Source organism: Lates calcarifer, unplaced genomic scaffold (assembly GCF_001640805.2).
Source record: "Lates calcarifer isolate ASB-BC8 unplaced genomic scaffold, TLL_Latcal_v3 _unitig_5243_quiver_792, whole genome shotgun sequence".
NCBI lineage: Eukaryota > Metazoa > Chordata > Actinopteri > Centropomidae > Lates > Lates calcarifer.
Window position 1 is genome coordinate 112,927 of NW_026117390.1, and position 15,486 is coordinate 128,412.

The 15,486-nt window shown below is 41.6% G+C and overlaps 1 protein-coding gene across 14 annotated transcripts in view; it reads left to right on the plus strand.

Annotated features, from left to right (window-relative positions):
* Positions 1 to 2,762: 2,762 nt before the first annotated feature.
* The window catches only part of LOC108874178 (V-set and immunoglobulin domain-containing protein 1), a 41,578-nt gene continuing 28,854 nt past the window's right edge, over positions 2,763 to 15,486 (plus strand). For 7 of the 14 annotated variants that reach the window (XM_051068732.1, XM_051068741.1, XM_051068743.1 and 4 more), the window contains exons 1-3: positions 2,768 to 3,112; positions 3,558 to 3,761; positions 4,944 to 5,122. In XM_051068732.1, the coding sequence (XP_050924689.1) occupies positions 3,704 to 3,761; positions 4,944 to 5,122 (237 nt within the window). In that variant the 5' untranslated portion in view covers positions 2,768 to 3,112; positions 3,558 to 3,703. Of the gene's footprint in view, positions 3,113 to 3,557; positions 3,762 to 4,943; positions 5,123 to 11,324; positions 11,437 to 15,486 lie in introns of all 14 variants that reach the window. The other 7 variants (XM_051068736.1, XM_051068737.1, XM_051068740.1 and 4 more) reach the window with 5 other exon arrangements.

The following is a 15,486-nucleotide window of genomic DNA, read 5'->3' on the forward strand; positions in this document are numbered from 1 at the left end:
GAAGATCATGGAGGAAACTCTGTGTATTTTCCTGCTTATTTCTCAGCTCTCTGTCGCTGTCAGTGGTGAGTTCAGGATCATTTATTGTTCTATTTTGTTCACTCAGAGATTTTCTGACAGTAAGAGTCCCTGCTGGAGGTGTTACAGTTCCTCTGTTGCTGTATGGACACAATGTAACATGAAGCCTGTTTATTTATCATCAGTCAGATTAAAGATGTTCTCATTAGTTCTCATCTGTTAAATGAGCTGCTTTAAGGACCAGACTGGGTAGAAAGTTGGTGGCTGCAGTCAGAGGTGACGAGCGGAGAGGGAGACTCTCCATCCTACTTTCAACACTTCCCTCTCAGTGACCGTGGAGAGTTTGTCGTCTGATTGTCGACTCACACAAGTTTTAGACACAGAGCACAGAGAGAGACTCTGATCTTTCAGCTCCTTTCATTGTTTCAGTGTTAAACTACTGGGTCAGTCTGTTGGTTTTCTGAAGAGTTTGACGCAGTGAGATGTAAGGAGAGCTGCTGAGTTCACCTCACATGGAGAGAGACGGTCGCCATTTTACAGGCGGAACGAAACACAGTCAGTTCACTTTATAAACAGCGGTAAAGTGAAATGATGTTAATGTGGAGGTTAAAGCATAAACAGCGTCTTTATGATCAGCTCTGTGTAGAGTTTAACTCAGAGACTGAATCTGATATTTAGAAACCTCACGCTGGAACATTTTAGTTTTTTAAAGCTTCATTTGACAACATTCATAATAAAGCCAACGGATGGTGGATGCGCCATCTTTTTCTCTCTTCCTGTCTGTGTGTAGACATCTTGTTAGTTCACCCCCCCCATCTCTGAAACAGTAAAAAAAAAAAAAAAAAACACTGACACCATCAAAAAACAGTGAGAGTCAGTGAAAGCTCAGACTGGATGATATCATCAGCAGCTGATCATTGAAAACTCCTCATAAAGATATTATCATAGAGTCAGATTACAGTAGAGTGAGGTTAGAATGTTTGATGTCTGTGTTTTATTCTTCAGTTAGATTCCTGCTCTGCTGGTCTTTATTCTCAGCCACTGAAACCATCTGTTTCTGTCCTGACTCCTTCATCCTGCTCTCTGAGTGGTTTGACCTGCTCCTCCCTCTCCCTCTCTGTCTCTCTGCAGGAACACTTGTAGTGAATGTGGCACAGACCTTCTATCAGGCAGAGGAGAACCACCACATCACACTGGAATGGACCTTCACACCCAAAACTCTCAGCTCCTCCAACATTTATATCCTCTGTGAACTGTTGACTGATCAGAAAGTCTCAAAAGTCCTGTTTCAGCTCCATGAGGGTGTTGAGGTCTCAGAGTCTCAGGATGAACAGTTTTCAGGACGAGTCCAGTTTGACAAAGACGTCCTCAGAGAAGGACGACTCAGACTTGATGTGTCCAGACTCAGGACTGAGGACTCAGGTCTGTACCTGTGTGAGGTCAACACAGAGTCTGGTTCAAGCTCTGACAAGTGTCGACTCAACGTCACTGGTGAGTTGATTGAGTAGAACTCAGTAGAAAACCCTTGTTATGGAGGGTTGTCAGAGACTTTACTGCTGAACTAGACCTGATGGAGTGTGGCTGCTCAGCACTCTATTTACTGAGATGAACATTTAGAAGTCCAACATGTAAACCTGAGCAGAGGAATCATCACACAGGCTGAATTTAATACTGAATTTCCATCAGAAGAATCAGAGACAGTGAAGAAGTTTGTTCCTAAATCAGATGGATGTGATTTGAAAAAGTCTTTAAAGTGTTTGTTTCTTATTTGAAACAGTGAGAAAAGACCAAGACAACAGGACAAACATGACGATCATCGAGCCAGAGAAACCAGGTAAATGTCTCTGATTCATTCTTGACTAAAAACTGCATCTCCTCTGAGTTTGTTCTTCATCTCAACTCAACACTTTCTCATCTTCATTCAGGAGCTGAGAAGATGGAGGATGTTGGTGCCAGTGTTGGGGGTGTTCTTGGTGTTCTCATTGGTCTTGGTCTCACTCTTATCGGAGTCCTGGTGAAACTTGGAATAATCAGTAAATAACAAACTTCATTTTATCATCAGTACATTGACTCCAGTGTTGTGAACCACAGCAGTTTTAACACAAACTTCCTCTCTGACAGAGAACAGGTGTGGAACAGACCAGCAGGTGGCAGCAGACAGATCTCAGACAGAGAAGTTGAACCCTGCAGGAAACGGTTTGATAAACGTGGTCTCAGAGGTGTAGAGGTGGTCGATGATGGGCGACCATTTATTACTCATCTTCATTCAGGAGCTGAGGAGAATAAGAGGGTTGGTGCCATTGTTGTTGGTGTTGGTCTTTTTCTCTTTGCTCTTGTCCTCATTATTCTCAGAGTCCTGGTGAAACGTAGAAATCTCTGTAAGTAACAAACTTGTGCTCTGTAACATTTTCTCATCAGTACATTGACTCCAGTGTTGTACTTCAGATGAAGATGGTCTGAACTCAGTGACTCACAAACTGCTTTCATGTTCTCACAGGGATGAAGAAGAAGCAGGAAGCAGAGAAAACACCAAACATCTCTGAGATGGAAAAGCTGGAGACGACATCAACAGAAGGGGATGAAGAGCTGCACAGAGCTGCAGAAAACGCTTCAGGAAACTTCCTGAAAGAGGTGTAGTTGTTGTTGATGAACTGTCTGGACTGAGACATCAAAACTATTCAAGCTTCAAATTTCCATCTGAGGCCTGAGCTACAAAGTGAGTTCAACATATCCAGGACATTTGTATGTTTTTGTTTTCCAGTGATCTGATTGGTCAGTAGCTGTTGACAGGAGAAGGTTAGCTGTTCAGCATCAGTTACCATGGTGATTTACCTGATAACAGGTGAACTTTGGTTGTGACCCTGAAACCCCAGAGTTAAAGCTGAAGTTTCCTCACTAACCTCAAATCCTGCTTCAGAACACAGACCAGGTCTCAGTCAGTTTGGACCTGATGTGTAGTTACTGCATTCAGCCTGTAGGTGGCAGTGATGAGACACAGAACAACAACAGAGACTGTGGGTTATTCACTGATCACAGGGTTGGTGGTTTGATCCCCAGCTGCTGAAGTGTCCTTGAACCCACAGTTTCCTCACTTGTGAGTCTCTCAGGATAAAATGGTTGAATGTAAATGTGTCTCTGTCAGATTAATGTGTCTCTTTGTTTTCCACTGATCTCAGGTTTTCTAACTTAAAAACAGCTGGAAGCTTTGTTTCCTCTGCTGTGTGGACGGTGGATTTTAAACTGTTTCCTTTTTGATGTATTTTGTCCTTCATGCTGCACTTTAACACTGTCCTTTAATCTCTAATGTTTAAATCATCATATGATGTTAAATGATGAAATGACTTGGACCAGCTTCAGTGTTTTTCAGTGTGTATCTGACTCAGAGATAAACTCAATGGTTCATTGGTCAGAACAAAGGAACAAGACAAACACTGTCTGTTTTCTTTTATTCAGTGAGGTGAAGTTAGAGGAATATCTGCCACAGTTCATCTTTGCTGACTGAGGCCTGTAGAAATGTGTGGTACGTTATGATCCTGCAGGCTGATGGTGTAAAGGAGAAGTGAATGCAACACTGAAGGATTACATGGAGAAGCCCGGCTCCTAACAGCGCTGTCGTTGGCGTGTGACGACATCACGTTCTGTTGTCACTGCCGTCCCGTCTGTCCAGGAACAGAAAGAGAAGATCATGGAGGAAACTCTGTGTATTTTCCTGCTTATTTCTCAGCTCTCTGTCGCTGTCAGTGGTGAGTTCACGATCATTTATTGTTCTATTTTGTTCACTCAGAGATTTTCTGACAGTAAGAGTCCCTGCTGGAGGTGTTACAGTTCCTCTGTTGCTGTATGGACACAATGTAACATGAAGCCTGTTTATTTATCATCAGTCAGATTAAAGATGTTCTCATTAGTTCTCATCTGTTAAATGAGCTGCTTTAAGGACCAGACTGGGTAGAAAGTTGGTGGCTGCAGTCAGAGGTGACGAGCGGAGAGAGAGACTTTGTCGTCTGATTGTCGACTCACACAAGTTTTACAGACACAGAGCACAGAGAGAGACTCTGATCTTTCAGCTCCTTTCATTGTTTCAGTGTTAAACTACTGGGTCAGTCTGTTGGTTTTCTGAAGAGTTTGATGCAGTGAGATGTAAGGAGAGCTGCTGAGTTCACCTCACATGGAGAGAGACGGTCGCCATTTTACAGGCGGAACGAAACACAGTCAGTTCACTTTATAAACAGCGGTAAAGTGAAATGATGTTAATGTGGAGGTTAAAGCATAAACAGCGTCTTTATGATCAGCTCTGTGTAGAGTTTAACTCAGAGACTGAATCTGATATTTAGAAACCTCACGCTGGAACATTTTAATCTAAACTTTAAACTGAGATGATGAACAACAGGAAGGAAGTGAGGCTGAGTTTACAGCCATGTCAGAAACAAGAAGATATATTAGAGTGTGAACAGAGGAAAGTGAACCAGGAGAACTCTTGTGTTTCTGTCTCTGTTAGAAAGTTCTCATATTGATTTAGTTTATTTTATATCAACAACAGCAGTGAGTTCACATCAGGACACACTGAGTCTGAAAGAGGAAGCTGATGCGCCATCTTTTTCTTTCTTCATGTCTGTGTGTCGACATCTTAAACACAGTAAAAAAAAAAAAAAAAACACTGACACCATCAAAAACAGTGAGACTCAGACTGGATGAAATCATCAGCAGCTGATCATTGAGAACTCCTCATAAAGATATTATCATAGAGTCAGATTACAGTAGAGTGAGGTTAGAATGTTTGATGTCTGTGTTTTATTCTTCAGTTAGATTCCTGCTCTGCTGGTCTTTATTCTCAGTCACTGAAACCATCTGTTTCTGTCCTGACTCCTTCATCCTGCTCTCTGAGTGGTTTGACCTGCTCCTCCCTCTCCCTCTCTGTCTCTCTGCAGGAACACTTGTAGTGAATGTGGCACAGACCTTCTATCAGGCAGAGGAGAACCACCACATCACACTGGAATGGACCTTCACACCCAAAACTCTCAGCTCCTCCAACATTTATATCCTCTGTGAACTGTTGACTGATCAGAAAGTCTCAAAAGTCCTGTTTCAGCTCCATGAGGGTGTTGAGGTCTCAGAGTCTCAGGATGAACAGTTTTCAGGACGAGTCCAGTTTGACAAAGACGTCCTCAGAGAAGGACGACTCAGACTTGATGTGTCCAGACTCAAGACTGAGGACTCAGGTCTGTACCTGTGTGAGGTCAAAACAGAGTCCGGTTCAAGCTCTGACAAGTGTCGACTCAACGTCACTGGTGAGTTGATTGAGTAGAACTCAGTAGAAAACCCTTGTTATGGAGGGTTGTCAGTGTTGCTGATGTCCACTGTGATAGACGGTCTGACTGAACTTTGACACTCTTGAACATATGCTGCTCTGTTGGGTTCTGGGTTGGGACTGTCAGACACTGTCGGGAACTTTACATTTAAACATGTTTTGAATGTGATCCGAAAAATAAGGAATGTTTCTGGAAAATGTTGAAGTAAAAAGTAGTCCTTCGGTGGAGGCGTTCGTTCATGTGGATTAGGGACTACATGCACCTCACTAAAGTTAGTGATAGTTGAGACTGGTGGAGTGATATGTTGGAAGACAGTGAGTTGATGTACTGCGCATGTGTTGAGTTGTTCTACGGTTGAGGTTGTTCCTGTTGACCAAGGAACATCGATGAAGCTTTAACCGTGTGTTTGTTTTATCTGCAGCTCGATAGTATTTGAATTAAACTTGACGCTAACAGGGACCAACGTTAAACTAGAACATGGCTGGACCAAGAAAATATTCATCAGATTTATGGACGAGAAAAATAACTGTAGTTTCAGCCCTCAGTTAAACCAACACACACCTGACAGTTTCATCAAAATTTGAATGTCTACGCAGTATTTGGAGATTTATTTATTTATTTTGAGAATAAATGTCGCTGCTGGAGGTGCATTTTGTTGCTCCCCTGAACTGAGAAAAATCAGCTCTGTGTGTTTTAGTGTTTGAATGAAATGATGGTTTGTCTTTTAGAGGAATTTAATCTGTATGTTTCATTTTTGTTTCTCCAGCGACTCATCAGCTCACCTGTCAGACTGAACCGAACCAGGTAGAAGAAGGTGGTGATGTTTCACTGCAGTGTCGTCTGGATCCATCAGTGGACTTGAGGAAAGAAACACTGGAGTTTACCAGAGCTGACCTCAACGATGGCGTCGTCCATTCATATCGCCATGAAAAGGACCAAACTGATCCACAGATGGATCAGTACAGAGACAGGACGACTCTGATCCATGAAGATCTGATCAGAGGAATCATCAGTCTGAACATCTCCTCATTGACCCTGACAGACAGTGGACTGTACACATGTTACGTCCCAGGACTAGCAGCCAGTGCTACCATAACTCTTACTGTTGGTGAGTCTGCTGAATTTAATACTGAATTTCCATCAGAAGAATCAGAGACAGTGAAGAAGTTTGTTCCTAAATCAGATGGATGTGATTTGAAAAAGTGTTTAAAGTGTTTGTTTCTTATTTGAAACAGTGAGAAAAGACAGGAGAGACACAACGATCATCACATGTCACTGATTCATTCTTGACTAGAAAACTGTGTCGTTGATTGTCTACATCCTACGTACCTTTTTTTCTGTCTTTAAATCAGGAGCAGTTCTCTACAGATAAATTAGCAGAATGAATAAATTCACTATTTTGGAGAAAAAAACTGCATCTCTTGCATCTTTGTTCTTCATCTCAACTCAACACTTTCTCATCTTCATTCAGGAGCTGAGAAGATGAATGTTGGTGCCATTGTTGGTGGTGTTCTCACTGTTGTTGCTCTTATTCTTGTCCTCATTATTCTCAGAGTCCTGGTGAAACGTAGAAATCTCTGTAAGTAACAAACTTCTGCTCTGTAACATTTTCTCATCAGTACATTGACTCCAGTGTTGTACTTCAGTACAGTTTGTAGGTAAATGTACTTGAGTATTCAGGTGTTTTTCTACCTTATACAGCTGCACATATTGTACTTTTTCCTCCACTACATTTGTCTGACAGATACAGATACTAGTTACTTTACAGATGAAGATGGTCTGAACTCAGTGACTCACAAACTGCTTTCATGTTCTCACAGGGATGAAGAAGAAGCAGGAAGCAGAGAAAACACCAAACATCTCTGAGATGGAAAAGCTGGAGACGACATCAACAGAAGGAGATGAAGAGCTGCACAGAGCTGCAGAAAACGCTTCAGGAAACTTCCTGAAAGAGGTGCAGTTGTTGATCCTGTAGGAATGACGACTCTAGTTTTCCAGTGATCTGATTGGTCAGTAGCTGTTGACAGGAGCAGGTTAGCCGTTCAGCATCAGTTACCATGGTGATTTACCTGATAACAGGTGAACTTTGGTTGTGACCCTGAAACCCCAGAGTTAAAGCTGAAGTTTCCTCACTAACCTCAAATCCTGCTTCAGAACACAGACCAGGTCTCAGTCAGTTTGGACCTGATGTGTAGTTACTGCATTCAGCCTGTAGGTGGCAGTGATGAGACACAGAACAACAACAGAGACTGTGGGTTATTCACTGATCACAGGGTTGGTGGTTTGATCCCCAGCTGCTGAAGTGTCTTTGAACCCACAGTTTCCTCACTTGTGAGTCTCTCAGGATAAAATGGTTGAATGTTTAAACTGTCTCCTCTTTTCCAATCTACCTTAAACTTGTATGTATTTTTGCCATGCAAACTGTAATGTAATCATCATATGACACTAAATGAGTAAATGACTTTGACCAGCTTCAGTGTTGCTGTAGAATCTGATGGTTAAATGTTTCCTGCTGGACAGGAACCTTTGTTCACTTGTTGTTCACTGACTGAGTTTGTAAATAAAGTTGGTTTGAAAACAGTAGTAAATGTAGTGGATGGTAGAGATATGTGGACCAATAAATGGTGTTTTTATGCTCCACATTTTCCATTTTCACTTTCAGTTATTTTATTTTGTTTTGTTTTTTTTTCTCACAGTCGAGCAGCAGAATTTAGCGTCATCAGTGTTGCATATTATCGATTTCAATAATCCTTTAAATTGGGGGGGGGGGGGGTGTTATTGTCCTGAAAGATAATATAATGCGACAGGCTGTTGTAATTGTAGACTACTACGCCCCCGTCCTATGGAGTCAGCCTCTCCCAGTCATTGTGTCAATATCGATTGGTTGCTCCACCTGTGGGGCGGAGCTTAGGTAGCAGTAACACTGGTAACACCGAGTTAATCACGAACATAAACTGCTCGGAGCAGTTTAGAGACGCAGCGTAAATTACCATGGCAGCAGACTCCGGGTAAAACCTATCCACCTTTCGTAGTACAGGTTAACCGGGAAGTTACACCTGATGTTACCCTGATAAGACAGTAACCTCACTTCGTAGTACAGGCCTCAGGACCGTTAAACTTGAAACAACAGTACGAGCAGACCATACGAGTCACAGTAGAGCTGAAGATGGAGGAGAGAGTCTGTATCTTCCTGCTTGTTTTATTCTTCAGTCATCAAGTTGTCACCGGTGAGTTTAAGCTTCTTTATTCATGTCATCCTGACGCTGTGTCAGGGAGCGGCTTCTTTACCGACACAGAGGGTGGTTATAATGTCTGTGTTTCACTTTTGATTGTTCACCGACAGACGAGACACAAGTTAATGTAAAAATACAGAGTAGATATTGTTGTTGTGTTCATCTCGGATTTGTTTTCATGAAGGGAACTGGTTTTGTTCTTAGACAAGATGTTGGACAATGGATTTAGTTTTTACTGAAGTTCCAGAGAGACTGAGAGAAACAGACATGGAGGAGGAAATATATATCCAGTGATACTGTTTCATTGTTTCAGTGTTAGACCACTGTGTCAGCCTGTTGGTTTATTCATTGTTTTCAGTGTTTTACTCTGTGAGATCTGGGAAACTGATGCGTTCACACTGTCAGAGCGAACATGATGTCTGTGGATGAGAACAGAGGCATGAAAACTATACAAAGTCAGTTCACTTTATAAACAGCAGTAAAGTGAAATGATGTTAATGTGGAGGTTAAAGCATAAACAGCGTCTTTATGATCAGCTCTGTGTAGAGTTTAACTCAGAGACTGAATCTGATATTTAGAAACCTCACGCTGCAACATTTTAATCTAAACTTTAAACTGAGATGATGAACAACAGGAAGGAAGTGAGGCTGAGTTTACAGCCATGTCAGAAACAAGAAGATATATTAGAGTGTGAACAGAGGAAAGTGAACCAGGAGAACTCTTGTGTTTCTGTTTCTGTTAGAAAGTTCTCATATTGATTTAGTTTATTTTATATCATCAACAGCAGTGAGTTCACATCAGGACACACTGAGTCTGAAAGAGGAAGCTGCTGCACCATCTTTTTCTCTCTTCCTGTCTGTGTGTCGACATCTTGTTAGTTCAAACACCTGAGGTCTGTACTACGAATGTAGTTTAACCTGCTCTGATTTAACTCAGGTTCTCAGTGAAAGTCGGGGTTGACAAACCCTGACTGCCTCGATCTGCCTCGGTGGTTCAGATGTCGGTAAATTGAGTAGGTGCGTGCATAAAACGCGCGTGCACCGTATTTCTCAGATGATGAACGCATGTTAATTCTGTCGGTTTGTGAGGAATTTAAAGAGACTCTAACGACACAATGTCAAACCAACAAAGCCAGAGAGACTGGTCACATGTTCTCTGGATTCTTCATCTGTAATATGAGCTGGAAGGACACGGAAAATATGTGGTGATTTCTCAGATACTTGGATTACAGTCAACACGTGGGTCACATGTCTGAGAATGAGCTGTTACTCTCTGTTGATGATGAACACTCTGTATATGTATGAATGTAATGCTGTTATGTTCAGTATGAACTTCATGTTAACAGTATTTCAGCCTCAGTGGAAACTGAACCTGGATCAAATAGAAACCTTATAGAAAGTGGTTCACCTTCATATTTCCATCATTAACGCTGCATGTGTTGGTCTGTAGTCTACAATTACAACAGCCTGTCGCATTATATTGTCTTTCAGGACAATAACACCCCCCCCCCATTTAAAGGATTATTGAAATTAGGGATGCACCAATACCACATTTTGTCAACCCGCTTACAAGTACTTACAATTGAGTAATTGCCGATACCGAGTATCGATACGAGTACTTATTAATGCCATTACATTTCGTACATTGACATGACATTTAGCATTCAACAACTGCATCGCATTGCTTTTTTTAACAAACAGAATATCTTCAAGGCAGGAGTAGGCTAAGGCAGAATGTTTAAAATGTCCAACTATTTCAGCCACGCTCTTCTGTGCTAAAAGCCTCTCATTAACAGCCAGCTGGAGGGTGTGTGCGACACACGGCAGGCTCGGGAGTCCAGCGTCACTCATGGCTTTGATCATGTTTTTCGTATTATCACGTAGCACAACATGAACAGAACTTTTAGGGACCCTCCATGTCTGAAGCATGTCATCATACACACCTGGTGTGCGAACCCCTAAATTGTTTTGCAGGACGACTCTTCGCAGAGTAAAATCCTCGTCAAATATCAGTGGTGAAGCTGAGGGCCGAAATCTCTTGCAACAGGCTCCGGATGTGCCTCTTCACAAAGTCATCTCAATGGAAATTTCGCACAACTGGACTTAGTTATAGTCTAGAAGACGTTTCACCTCTCATCCAAGAGGCTTCATCAGTTCGTGTTCGCATCTGATCAGGCTGGGACTGGTCCAACTGATTTTTTTGGTGTGGAGACCCAGGTATTTAACCTCTGTGGGGGCTTTCACAAGACCGAGGATGTCATGGATCCTTTGTGCTCCATGTGCCAACGATCGTCGTTAGAGTGACGGTCGTTGGTAGAAAAATTGGTATCGACTGCGTTAGTGCAACATTGTGTTATAACAACAGTCGTTGGAGTCACATGAGGCCATTTGTGAAACGTTGTTTTTCTTTTTTTTTCTTTTTCTTAGAGCCTAAATGCTTCAAATTTGGCCTCTAAGAAAAACAACATTATTATTACATTATTACGTTATTATTCTCAGTCACTGAAACCATCTGTTTCTGTCCTGACTCCTTCATCCTGCTCTCTGAGTGGTTTGACCTGCTCCTCCCTCTCCCTCTCTGTCTCTCTGCAGGAACACTTGTAGTGAATGTGGCACAGACCTTCTATCAGGCAGAGGAGAACCACCACATCACACTGGAATGGACCTTCACACCCAAAACTCTCAGCTCCTCCAACATTTATATCCTCTGTCAACTGATAACTGATCAGAAAGTCTCAAGACTGTTTCATCTCCATGAGGGTGTTGAGGTCTCAGAGTCTCAGGATGAACAGTTTTCAGGACGAGTCCAGTTTGACAAAGACGTCCTCAGAGAAGGACGACTCAGACTTCATGCGTCCAGACTCAGGACTGAGGACTCAGGTCTGTACCTGTGTGAGGTCAACACAGAGTCCGGTTCAAGCTCTGACAAGTGTCGACTCAGCGTCACTGGTAAGTTGATTGAGTAGAACTCAGTAGAAAACCCTTGTTATGGAGGGTTGTCAGAGACTTTACTGCTGAACTAGACCTGATGGAGTGTGGCTGCTCAGCACTCTATTTACTGAGATGAACATTTAGAAGTCCAACATGTAAACCTGAGCAGAGGAATCATCACACAGGCTGAATTTAATACTGAATTTCCATCAGAAGAATCAGAGACAGTGAAGAAGTTTGTTCCTAAATCAGATGGATGTGATTTGAAAAAGTCTTTAAAGTGTTTGTTTCTTATTTGAAACAGTGAGAAAGAAAGATGAGTTCACAACAACGAGACCTCCAGTGACAGAAAACACTGAGCCAGAGAAACCTGGTAAATGTCTCTGATTCATTCTTGACTAAAAACTGCATCTCCTCTGAGTTTGTTCTTCATCTCAACACTTTCTCATCTTCATTCAGGAGCTGAGAAGATGAATGTTGGTGCCATTGTTGGTGGTGTCCTTGGTCTCATTTTTTTTGGTGTTGTTGGTGCTCTTCTTGTCTTCATTATTATCATAGACCTGGTGAAACGTAGAAATCTCTGTAAGTAACAAACTTCTGCTCTGTAACATTTTCTCATCAGTACATTGACTCCAGTGTTGTACTTCAGTACAGTTTGTAGGTAAATGTACTTGAGTATTCAGGTGTTTTTCTACCTTATACAGCTGCACATATTGTACTTTTTCCTCCACTACATTTGTCTGACAGATACAGATACTAGTTACTTTACAGATGAAGATGGTCTGAACTCAGTGACTCACAAACTGCTTTCATGTTCTCACAGGGATGAAGAAGAAGCAGGAAGCAGAGAAAACACCAAACATCTCTGAGATGGAAAAGCTGGAGACGACATCAACAGAAGGAGATGAAGAGCTGCACAGAGCTGCAGAAAACGCTTCAGGAAACTTCCTGAAAGAGGTGTAGTTGGTGAACTGGCATCAAAACTATCAAGGTTTTTTTTTTTAAAGCATTATGGTTCTCAGCAGTTTGAGCCACAGTAAGTCTTCAGCTCAGCCTTCACTCCACATGTGCATCTGTCTGTTTACATTTGTAACTTTCTTCTTCTCTGTTACTAAAGTTTAAGTGGATTTCTGTTGGTTATTTATGTAGTTTACCAGAATCAAAATGGATTTTATAAAAACCAGGGCAGCCAGGTGTCAGTCAGTTTGGTTTTTAGACGTTTTTACTTCATTATTATAATCAAGCACAGGTTATTAGTTTAGATGTGTAGTTACTGCATTCAGCCTGTAGGTGGCAGTGATGAGACACAGAACAACAACAGAGACTGTGGGTTATTCACTGATCACAGGGTTGGTGGTTTGATCCCCAGCTGCTGAAGTGTCCTTGAACCCACAGTTTCCTCACTTGTGAGTCTCTCAGGATAAAATGGTTGAATGTAAATGTGTCTCTGTCAGATTAATGTGTCTCTTTGTTTTCCACTGATCTCAGGTTTTCTAACTTAAAAACAGCTGGAAGCTTTATTTCCTCTGCTGTGTGGACGGTGGATTTTACAGTGTTTCCTCTTTGATGTATTTTGTCCTTCATGCTGCACTTTAACACTGTCCTTTAAACTCTAATGTATAAATCATCATATGATGTTAAATGATGAAATGACTTCCAGCTTCAGTGTTTTTCAGTGTGTATCTGACTCAGAGATAAACTTGGTGGTTCGTTGGTCAGAACAAAGGAACAAGACAAACACTGTGTCTCTTGTGAGGTGACATTTGGAGATCATGTATCTGACAGAGCAATATTTACCACAAACCACACTGTCTGAGTGAATTGTGTATGTGGGTGGTTCTCTGTTGACTCTGTGTAAAAGTTCAGGAAGTGAGAGGAGGAGACAGTAGACTTGTAAGAGTTGTAGTAAGAAGTCAATCTGAGCTGCTCTGATGAGATGATCATAGAGGAAACTCTGTATTTTCCTGCTTATTTCTCAGCTCTCTGTAGCTGTCAGTGGTGAGTTCACGATCATTTATTGTTCTATTTTGTTCACTCAGAGATTTTCTGACAGTAAAAGTTGCTGCTGGAGGTGTTACAGTTCACACTTTTCTCTGACTGATTTTCAGTTTGCTGCTGCGTTGTGTTTCACATTTGATTGTTCATTGACAGACGAGACAAATAAGTTAATGTACAAATACAGAGTAGATATTATTATTATTATTGTTGTTGTTGTTGTTGTTGTTGTTGTTGTTTGTTTTCATGAAGGGAACTGGTTTTGTTCTTAGACAAGATGTTGGACAATGGATTTAGTTTTTACTGAAGTTCCAGAGAGACTGAGAGAAACAGACATGGAGGAGGAAATATATATCCAGTGATACTGTTTCATTGTTTCAGTATCAGACCACTGTGTCAGCCTGTTGGTTTATTCATTGTTTTCAGTGTTTTACTCTGTGAGATCTGGGAAACTGATGCGTTCACACTGTCAGAGCGAACATGATGTCTGTGGATGAGAACAGAGGCATGAAAACTATACAAAGTCAGTTCACTTTATAAACAGCAGTAAAGTGAAATGATGTTAATGTGGAGGTTAAAGCATAAACAGCGTCTTTATGATCAGCTCTGTGTAGAGTTTAACTCAGAGACTGAATCTGATATTTAGAAACCTCACGCTGCAACATTTTAGTTTTTAAAGCTTCATTTGACAACATTCATAATAAAGCCAACGGATGGTGGATGCGCCATATTTTTCTCTCTTCCTGTCTGTGTGTAGACATCTTGTTAGTTCACCCCCCCCCCCCCCCATCTCTGAAACAGTAAAAAAAATAAATAAATAAAAAATAAAAAAAAAAAACACTGACACCATCAAAAAACAGTGAGAGTCAGTGAAAGCTCAGACTGGATGAAATCATCAGCAGCTGATCATTGAAAACTCCTCATAAAGATATTATCATAGAGTCAGATTACAGTAGAGTGAGGTTAGAATGTTTGATGTCTGTGTTTTATTCTTCAGTTAGATTCCTGCTCTGCTGGTCTTTATTCTCAGCCACTGAAACCATCTGTTTCTGTCCTGACTCCTTCATCCTGCTCTCTGAGTGGTTTGACCTGCTCCTCCCTCTCCCTCTCTGTCTCTCTGCAGGAACACTTGTAGTGAATGTGGCACAGACCTTCTATCAGGCAGAGGAGAACCACCACATCACACTGGAATGGACCTTCACACCCAAAACTCTCAGCTCCTCCAACATTTATATCCTCTGTGAACTGTTGACTGATCAGAAAGTCTCAAAAGTCCTGTTTCAGCTCCATGAGGGTGTTGAGGTCTCAGAGTCTCAGGATGAACAGTTTTCAGGACGAGTCCAGTTTGACAAAGACGTCCTCAGAGAAGGACGACTCAGACTTGATGTGTCCAGACTCAGGACTGAGGACTCAGGTCTGTACCTGTGTGACGTCAAAACAGAGTCCGGTTCAAGCTCTGACAAGTGTCGACTCAACGTCACTGGTGAGTTGATTGAGTAGAACTCAGTAGAAAACCCTTGTTATGGAGGGTTGTCAGAGACTTTACTGCTGAACTAGACCTGATGGAGTGTGGCTGCTCAGCACTCTATTTACTGAGATGAACATTTAGAAGTCCAACATGTAAACCTGAGCAGAGGAATCATCACACAGGCTGAATTTAATACTGAATTTCCATCAGAAGAATCAGAGACAGTGAAGAAGTTTGTTCCTAAATCAGATGGATGTGATTTGAAAAAGTGTTTAAAGTGTTTGTTTCTTATTTGAAACAGTGAGAAAGAAAGATGAGTTCACAACAACGAGACCTCCAGTGACAGAAAACACTGAGCCAGAGAAACCAGGTAAATGTCTCTGATTCATTCTTGACTAAAAACTGCATCTCCTCTGAGTTTGTTCTTCATCTCAACACTTTCTCATCTTCATTCAGGAGCTGAGAAGATGAAGGTCACTGTCATTGTTGGTGGTGTTCTCACTGTTGTTGCTCTTATTCTTGTCCTCATTATTCTC